The sequence below is a fragment of the Rhopalosiphum maidis genome, chromosome 4 (assembly GCF_003676215.2).
Source record: "Rhopalosiphum maidis isolate BTI-1 chromosome 4, ASM367621v3, whole genome shotgun sequence".
Lineage (NCBI taxonomy): Eukaryota > Metazoa > Arthropoda > Insecta > Hemiptera > Aphididae > Rhopalosiphum > Rhopalosiphum maidis.
In genome coordinates this window covers 36,005,713-36,016,173 of record NC_040880.1, presented here as the reverse complement: position 1 = coordinate 36,016,173, position 10,461 = coordinate 36,005,713, and the positions used below count along the sequence as shown (strand labels likewise).

Below are 10,461 nucleotides of genomic sequence, written 5' to 3'. Positions count from 1 at the left end.
GACGTTTTTATATTATCACTCTTTTATTTTTTTTATTTAATTTAATCATTCGTTACCTATGGACAATAACGATGTCGGACATAATCACCCCATAGAAAAATAATTGGTTTCTTCATTCGTCACGTCTCAATTATTGACGTATCTTTAACTTTTTTGTGGTATCTACACCATAATAATATTATAATCAATAGTGAACATGTTACTATGTATTTGCCAAAATTTGGCGTTCATAACGTCTGCGGAAAACTGTGTGTATAGTTCTCAAAAAAATGTTTAATTTGAGTTATTGTAATATTTTGAAGTATGCAATATTATGACTATATACAACTGCATAGGAATAGAACATTAAAAACAATTTATTGTTATTGTAATATTGTTTAACAACTGCAATTGGTGCAACGAAATTTATTTCTTTTTCTGTATTATCTGTACTCACATGTATCATTATGGGATTGGTTTATAATATGAGTTGGCCTTGATTTTGTTAATATTTTATCGTATTTATCATGATATTGTGTCGATAATTATTATTGTACACTAAACTGTAGCCACTATACGTACAGAAAGGGCTCGTTAGTAAATCACGTGTTACAAACTGTTTTAAAAGTTCTTTATAATTGCTTTATCGATATAAACGTGTACACGCATGATGTTCAGTAATTATAACACCAATTTGCGGCATTGAACGTTGTAAAATTTGCATTTATCCGAATCGGCTGTATATATAGTGTACACAATACATTTGCACATGTTTCATATTCATAATATTATATGACATATTATTTTTTGTGTATTATATTACCGGGTTTCTGGTTGGTCAGTAACGACTAACGATATGTTTAACACATTGCAGTGTAATATTTAATATACTTTTATACCTACTAATATTATACTTATTTAATTTTAATATTTGTTCCCTACATATATAAAAGTTAATTTACATTTTTACCTGCTATTATTTAGTTAAACTAAAACTTGTACTCACATATTTTGTTACTTTGTTAAATAATTTTAGGTATATAACCCATTTAATTATATATTATATAAAAAAATTATATAAATTCTCGTGTTAAAATAACGAATGATTATTCACTGAAATATTGATTAGAATTTCCTATTTATTTGCTTATAACCGAAATCAGATATTTTAGATATACAAACATAGAAATCATGGGCTTATAAACTATTCTGTAATCTACTAAATGTTTTTGACGTTTTTGATCTCTTCTATGTCAAGACGTTGATTGTTTCAATAAGAATATCGTTTTTTTATCACGTTGTTTTAATTATAATGAAATTTAAAAGGTGAATTCGAAAGTTTTTTGTATACTTTTTTTGAGCTACTCATTCGAAAATGTCGATTCAGTGAGGTCCTATTGTATGGAATATTCGAGTTAAATAAATCGGACAAAAATCTAGTATTCAAAATGTATCAGTAATGTTGAATACATGTGTTTTATATATACATAATCTTTAATTTTTATTCAGAGGTTTTGTAGAAATTATTATAGCTTTTAAATATTTAAACTGAAAACATATAGTGGTACAATCTAATTTGCATGATGTAATTTTAACTGTTTCCAAGTATCGCGTGATAGACAATATCGTCTCTAGTTGTCATGCTAATACTTTAGGATTTCATGTTATATTTCGGTGATGCAATTTTAATAATTGTAATAATAAGAATAAATAAATTAGAGATTGCATTTTAGTGCACAAAATACAAAGTACCTATATAAACATATTAGATACCTAGAATGACATTTTTCTACATTTAAGGTTTATTGTATGTTTAAAATTATAAAGTGATAAAATCATTTTTATTCATTGAAAAATTATAACAATTATGTTGTAATTATAAAATACAATGCACAGTGAAAACTAAAAATAGATATATTTTAAGTTTCTGCGATAAAAAAGGTTTTCTACTGTATGACAATATATTACGAGGATACTAGCTATAGATATAATATTAAATTTATAGAGGCTTAATTAATTTATCAATTGTATAAACTATAAATTATATGCAATCTATATAAAAAAAATGTGAATCATAAATATAAATAAATGCATTCAAAAAATGATTCTGAGCAGAGCTCTCAAAAAAGTAATAACTGCTAGCTATTGCCAATTTCACCTTACTAAGTTTTTAAATTATTTTTCTGAAAACTTTCGGTGAATGTAGACTTTATGTAGGTATTTAATGTGATAGAAAACTTAGAGAATGATATATTTTTGAAAAATCCATTATATAATATAATATTTTTAATTATTTTTAAAACGTTGGCATTTAAAACCAATAATATAATTGTAGTAAATTAGGTTATCTAAGTATATTATTATAGCCTATTTTAATATATTATATTATGATTTTTAGATTATATTGGATATTATATTATATTGTATTATATTTTTTTCTTTTTTTTTTTTTATTATATATCTAATAACTAATTACTAAAATCAACTTACTTTTTTATGTGATTAAATTTTAAAGTTTAATGAATATCTAATGTATATAATTTGATAATCGCTAGTTTTATTTAAATGCATACAATAATTTAAAGATTAGGTACAATTATTTCACTATAAATAGTATACAATATATCGTAAATACATTAGAATTATTAATTATAAATAAATGTCTGTTCTGTAAATAATAATTATTATAAATTATAACTATGTAATCATTCTAAATTCTTGAACTGCAAACATGATAAGCGATTCTTCAGTGTGTAAGTGTAATTATTATTAGCAATATTTCTGAGGATATGATTAATTTTTTTTCTTCTGTTGAGACTAAGTCTCAACTTACATCGGCCCATTGATTCATATGTATAAAATATTTATTAGCTATTTAAAGCAATTATTCATAGGTACCTTAAACAACATCAAATAAATACATATTTTACGGTTGTTTACTAGGTAATTAACATAATATAATAATTATTTGACTTATGATAGTATAGGTAATACGACGTTAAATATTGATAAAATTATAGAGAATTACCTATTCTAGAAGATTTAATTTGTTGCCTGTTGATTTACAAGCGTATACACAGCAAATTTACTTACAGCAGTTCTCGTTTAGACAGTTTCGTTTACATTATATATTAGAGTTAATTATTGACCTAAAATTAAATTGAATGATAACCAAATTATCTGTATTCTCTCTGAAGTTTTTTTGTATTTTAACTTAAAGGTGAGTTAAAAACATTTTTAATATGTTATATGTTGCTCAATATTATATATTATATATTATAATTATTATGTAAATTTTCGAATATTAATTTGTTATGTTTACGTTATATTCTCAAGTTTGCGAACCTACACGTGCTGAAATGCTAGTTAGGTTAACAATTTTGAAACAAATATAACTTAGAATAATTGTTAAACACATTAATAACCAAAATTGATTGAAAATGTTTGCTTTTAGAGAAAATAAGACAGGAATATTTTTTCAAGAATTAGAATAACGTATATTCTCATAACAAATTTACTTTACAAAATGAGAACCGATATAATATTATGTAAGAAGTACCTACCTATGAGTCTAGGTAGTGTCTCTCATCAAAACATTTGAATTTTAAAACAACTAATACCTAATATAATATTATATGAATAAATAAATGAAATTTGTTGGGATAGAGGGGCTATAGGTTCGTTATAAACTGTAAATATGTGACTTCAAGGATTCTTAGCCCCAGTCTATGCACTATATTGGATATTTTTTGATAATAATTACAATGAAAAATAATAAAATACTTTAAAGTATAAATAAAAAAAATCAATCATTCATTTTGAAAAACTAGTGTTTAAAATAATTGACCATATTGCTGCCATCATGTATTTACGTTATTGTTATTTTTAAGTATATGTGGCCAATGTTATTATATTATTGTAATGCGTAGTATATGTATATATATCGGTATAACATACTCGAATATATTCATATAGGTAATAAACTAATATTTGCATATAAATCGATTAACAACAAACCCATTTTGTCTAATATTCCAACAATATATGTAAATTATAATTTAGATCTTCGGTATTTTAAACAAGTCGGCCATAATATACCTATATGATGTAATTTAACATCATTAAATTATAAATAATTGTTTGACAACAATACAACGTGTAAGCGATATAGACAATTTTTTTAAAAATTATTTGTGAATTATAACATATCACTATTACGACGAAATAATAAAGTGATAATTTATACATTATTATGGCGATGTTGTGATAAAATTAAAATTAAATAATTTCGCCATTTATTTTATACCAAAAAAGTTCTACTACAACAATTTGTTTTTCAGATCAAATATATTATTTTATAAACCTAATATATATATATATATATATATGTATAATATATAATGTAGGTACATAGATATCAGTTCATATTATTTTTTTCTTTAAACATTTAAATATATTGTGTGTAGACTGTATAGATTTAAATAAAAATGATAAGATTTAATCGTGCACAAACGTGTATTAAAATGATTTTGTGTGTTGACGCATACCTATTTATTACCTAAATTACAATGAGCAAGTAGGTATTTTAAGCTTAATTTTCTTTATCGATATTTGATCTATAGAACGTAGCTACGAACGAGGATTGACGAAAACGGGGTTAATCTTTTCAAGGACGTTAACCAATATATTTTACAAAGGGCTAAACTTTCGAGGTATAAAAACACAATCTGCAATCAACACCACTCATGTAAAACAGTATACAAGACCATATTATAGCAGTTAATGGGACCTATCCTAGGCTCGAGTAGGTAGTCATTATATTTTACATTTTTATCCCTAACTTCATGATTATTTAAAATATAATATAAACTATATTTAAATTTTTTAATTTTATAAGATAATTAAAATGTCGGTGAAGAAATTAAAACTTAAAACCATTCTTAAACTCAAATCCATATTCTTACGGCCTTACGCTATACATAATATATCATAACTTTTTAACAAACCGGTGATTTATAACTAATAAAATAATTATAAATATTATTTATATTAATTCATAAAATATTGTAAACGTAAACAAAACACAATTATTTGTTTACGACTATTTTTGAATTAAGACATTTTTTGTTCAATAATGTAATACATCGTTTTTTTTATTTATTTTTAGAAAAAACTGACCACCATTAGGTTGATATGAACTCGGCTTAATTTTAATGATTTTCGAATCTTTTTTTATTACTGTTAATTCAAATTATATTAATTTACCTTCGTTGAATTCATACATGACTCAGTGGATGTTATGAAAATATAAAATATAAAAATGTACTGTAAAAAAATAGCACAGCAGTATATTTTTTTACAATTATTATTTATTTATTTTCAATAGACAAAAATAGCTTCAATCCAATAATATTTATAGACTTTAGAATTGAAACTATACTTTGTTCAAGTACGAAAATTGTTTTGAAGAAACTAAAAAGAAAATTGAAGATTGTGTTCAAACGCTTTGTCAAAAAAATCCAGTTCGAGTTTGGGTTGAATTTGTGATATTATTCGACCCATCCCCTAGAAAAAAAAAACCTAAAAAGTTGACACCGACTATTGCGGCGGAAAAACAAACGTTTGGCCAACGACTGGGTATTATAGCGGCATAGCGCTACACGTGTGACGCACATAAGAAAATACACACACACACACTCTTATAATATATTATATTATAAATATATATATACACACACACACACACACACATATACACTCCGCACGTCCGTCCCTCCGGCAGCCACCACCACCACTATCGTCACCCCGCCGACGTTCGTAGCAATAATAATAATAATGTGTGTTGCCCACCGGTGGCGGCGTCAAGACCAGCCTCAACGTCGTACGTTGGACGGCAGTCGAGTTTAAGTGCGCGCAGCGACGATTGCTTATGACAGTGTGTTGAACGCCTCCGATGCGCAACGTTGCAGCTCCGGTAGAAAACAGATTTTTTCGAAATTACGTTGATTTCGAAACATTGGTTTTCGCGTTTGCAACAGGTGCAACGAAGTCGAATATCATCGCTTGTTGATTAATATTATTATTTTTTTTTTCTAATGGACAAATGGTCGTTTTTTAAAAAAGTTATATTTGTATTAGCGACCGTCCAGGTATAATTATATTTTGCGTTTGATTTATAGAGAAAAAAAAATGGCGATGTAAGTATACCAAAACACAAGCACATTGCAAATAACTGTTATGTATTTTACTTCGTTTCATTTTTACAACCATTCCCTGTTGTCACGTGTCGTTGTTACAGTTCGGAAATGTGTAGCGCCGAGAATATCATGGGCTCAAAGTTGATGATTGCCGTAAAAATGCCGAGCAAGGACGAACCGTTATTGAAAGAAGACACGCCTGAACTAACAAAACCGACCAAAGGCAGTTCGCTTAAACAGGTGCTTTTTGTTGTTTTTATTATTATGATTACTATTTATAATCTGAGTACAAATTTAAAAATTTAAATTACGTATGATCGTTGCATATCGTTTGAGACGCATCTTTTAGCCTTTATCTTATACTAATCACGTACTATAATATAACAAAAGTATTATGAAGATTATACGAAAGTCATATAAAAGCCATACATATATTATAATTTATATTATTATTAAAGTAAATTTAATTTAATAGCGCAACGTTTAATTATTTACCTAAAAATTGTATATAATATATGTACTATTGAGTTGTATATATATATATATATAATTATTAAATTTTTTCACATCTAATGTGAAACCAATTTGACATGTTGACTAGTCGGCTTACAGGCCATTATTTATTATATTTTATCAGAATGAATCAATAACAAAGAAGAATATTTTTACATTAATGACACGCGAGAAAGATAATAATAATATTGTTTTTTTATGGCATCTGGCAGTTTAATTAAACGCTTGTAAAATTGTATTTTATACAAAAAAAGTGCGGACGTTATTTTACAAAATTTAATAATAAACGATGAACGATTGGTGGACTTTTCATAACGAACACTGTCGCGTATTGAATGTTTACATATATATATTATAATATATATATACATAGAAATAAATAATAATAGTTAATAAAAAAACATTTCCTAGAGTACTTATACAGTTGCTTTGTTTAATACAATTTATATGCTATACAAATCTGAGTTACTAAACAAATCGCCTTCAAAACACAAAACCTTAAATGACAATAGCGTTAATAACGATTGCAAAAACAATAAAGATATAATTATATATCGGTAATAAAAATTTGATAAGTGCAATCGTCGTGGTGGTAATTATTTGAATCTCGTGTATCATAAAAATAATTACACTGCGTAAATTGTTCAGAGTAAAAGAATAAAATAGCTTATAATGCTTATATAAAACAAACACTAAATTATATATAATTATAATATAATATATTATGTTTATTATAATAAACACAGTTTTAAATATTTTAAGCTCATACAATATTAATAAAATATTTTGATCTATAATTGTAATTATTCAAGTATCATGCGCTCGTCTTATTATAATAATTTGGAAATTTGGCCATTGCAATAAAAGTAAAAGAAAGCTAATTAAATTTTAACTAGAAATTTAATTTTTTTAATCAAAAAAAAATTAAACTAAAAACATAACACGTAATTGCACATTTCAACATATCGTTCACGATGACGTAATTAATTGATTGTCGTGTCCATACACGAAATAAACTTTAATACCGGCTTATTACTTATTATTACTTATTGATGATAAAAATCGTTGTTACAGATTCTCGTCGCCTTATCGGCCAACTGGGGCACCATAAACACTGGACTGGTGTTCGGCTACACCGCCGTCAGTTTACCCCAACTTATGATGGTCGGATCCAGGATTCCGGTCAACAAATACGAAGCCTCTTGGATAGGTGAGTTCCAAATATATAAATCGATATTTGACGGCCGCGTCAATTATGACACGGCGATAACGATGATTATAAATGATACATTAATATTGATTGACAATAATAACGTCCAACTCTCGTCGTCATCGCAGCTAGCGTGTCGACCATCGGAACGCCGTGCGGATGCATACTGGCCAGCTACTTCACCGACTTATTGGGCCGCAAGAAGACCTTAATCGCTTTGCAGTTGCCCGCTATCGTCGGATGGCTGATGGTGGGCTCCGCGACGTCAGTTCACTGGATTTACATAGGGAGATTTCTGGCGGGCCTGAGTTCCGGCATGATCGGCTCCCCGTCCCGAGTGTACACGTCTGAGGTGTCACAGCCGCACCTGCGTGGCATGTTGTCCGCTTTCGCGTCCGTCGGAACGTCTTTGGGTTCGCAACGATTTATTTTTGTACTCTTAACGATGACCGCATTAATAACGCCGACGTAATCACCCGTGCAGGTGTCACGCTGGAGTATTTGTTCGGTTCGTTCTTGGACTGGGACACGTTGGCGTTCTTGAACGCCACGATGCCCGCTATGGCGTTGCTTCTGGCTTTCTTCATACCGGAATCGCCGACGTGGCTGATATCGTCAAAGAATGACGAGATGCGGTGCAGGGCCAGTCTGAGGCGAGTGCGAGATAGCAAGTGCGACGTGGACACCGAATTCAACGACCTGCGCATGTCCTCTAGAATGGACGAATCGCTTTCGTTCAAGGAAAAGCTCCGACTCATTAGCCGGCCGTCTGCGTACAAACCGTTCTTGATCGTTTCCATCTATTTCTTGCTGAGTCAGTTCTCTGGACTGAACGTAGTCACGTTTTACGCGGTCGACGTTATACGGGTTAGTATTGTTGCACTCATTATATACCGGTGCTTCATTATATGTCTAAACTTCACTGCTCTTTCTCAACGTTTTTACAGGATTCGGGTTCTACGATCGACAAGTACGTAGCCACCATCGTACTGGGAATCATTCGGTTGGTATTTACCGTGATCGGCTGCATGTTGATGTGGCGACTGGGCCGGAAACCGCTCTCCTACATATCCAGTACGTATACGATTTGCCCACTCGAGCCGGTTGTCCGCCGTCATGTGTCACGTTCTGGGTGTTTTTTTTCAATTTTACATTTTTCCAAATCATCGTGTCGAATGACAAATACGTAGTTGTACTTATAAAATAACTCGAATCCGAAAATCGTACAACACGTGACCCGGCGGGACTTAGCAACAAATCCGACTACACTCCAACCACGGTAACTGGTCGGTATGGTGTATATAAAATGTTTTTATTTACAGGTATGGGGTGCGGCATATCGATGCTGTGCTTTGCCGGCTACATGTACCAGAACGTCACTTGGGTGGCAGCTGGGCAACCCGCGTCAAACACGTGGTTCCCGATCGTATGCCTGTTCGTGTTCTACGCCTGTTCGACGATCGGCTATCTAATCGTGCCGTGGGTGATGATCGGCGAGGTGTTTCCCAGACAGATTCGAGGCATGCTCGGTGGTGTGGCCACGTGCGTAGGACATTTCTCCATATTCATCGTACTCCAGACGTACCCAATCCTTCAGGAACTGGTCACCAAGTCCGGCACGTTCGCTGTATACGGTTCCGTGTCTATACTTAGCACAGTGTTCTTCTACTACTTCTGCCCGGAGACCAAAAACAAGACGCTGCAAGAGATCGAGGATTCGTTCTGCCATAAAAAAAAACCGAAAAGACCGGTCGTCATCGCTGCCAATGCGACAGCTTCCATTCAATGCAATAACAACAATAAAAAATTTGAGTTTCCCGATGTCGTCTTCAATCTGCCAAAACGCGACAGCGGTGTATCTGTATGAAAATTTGACGACGGTTGTGTTAAACCGAACATTACGATGATGAGGAAATATCGCCATCGGTTAGTTCCTTATTGAATATATATATCGGTATATATTTGTTTTTTTTTATTTTTAATGATTTGATATCGTGTTTTGTTGTAATACATAGCACGTTGTCACGAACGCCTGTTTTGTATAATATTATTATTGTTAAAACTACAATTAACTCGATTAAGTATTGTTTTCGGTGCTTTCAAAGTTTGAAAGCTACGACGATATTCATGGCATTTTTACTTTACTTACCATAATATCATTATTGATGTAGTATTAGATTTTACGATATTTATACCTTTATAGTTGTTTTTAAGACTGACAAAAAGTGATTTATTTTAGTTTTAGAAAATAAACAATGTTTTGTTATACTTTGTGAATAATATATTGATAGATAAATAATTTTTTATATATATATACAATATACATAAATTGAATTATATTTTAGTAATTAATATTGATTATAACAAATTATAAATTTGTATTATTCTCACCATGTTTATATTTCAAAGTCCATTCGATTTAATTAGATTTATATTTAAAGTACCTATAACCTAATCATTATGAATAAAAATAAAATGTCAAGTTATTGATATTATTGTAATTAGTGGCTTATACAATTATAAGCATAGTACGTAGGTACACATGTATCCTAATTCCTAATT

At 29.9% G+C, this 10,461-nt stretch overlaps 1 protein-coding gene across 1 annotated transcript; it reads left to right on the top strand.

Annotated features, from left to right (window-relative positions):
* The first annotated feature begins 6,168 nt into the window (after positions 1 to 6,168).
* LOC113557336 (facilitated trehalose transporter Tret1-like) lies at positions 6,169 to 10,223 on the top strand. Its single transcript, XM_026962802.1, has 7 exons — positions 6,169 to 6,176; positions 6,278 to 6,416; positions 7,764 to 7,899; positions 8,028 to 8,312; positions 8,384 to 8,766; positions 8,847 to 8,973; positions 9,222 to 10,223. The coding sequence occupies exons 1-7, from the start codon at positions 6,169 to 6,171 to the stop codon at positions 9,764 to 9,766; spliced, it is 1,623 nt and encodes a 540-aa protein (XP_026818603.1). The 3' UTR covers positions 9,767 to 10,223.
* Positions 10,224 to 10,461: the final 238 nt, after the last annotated feature.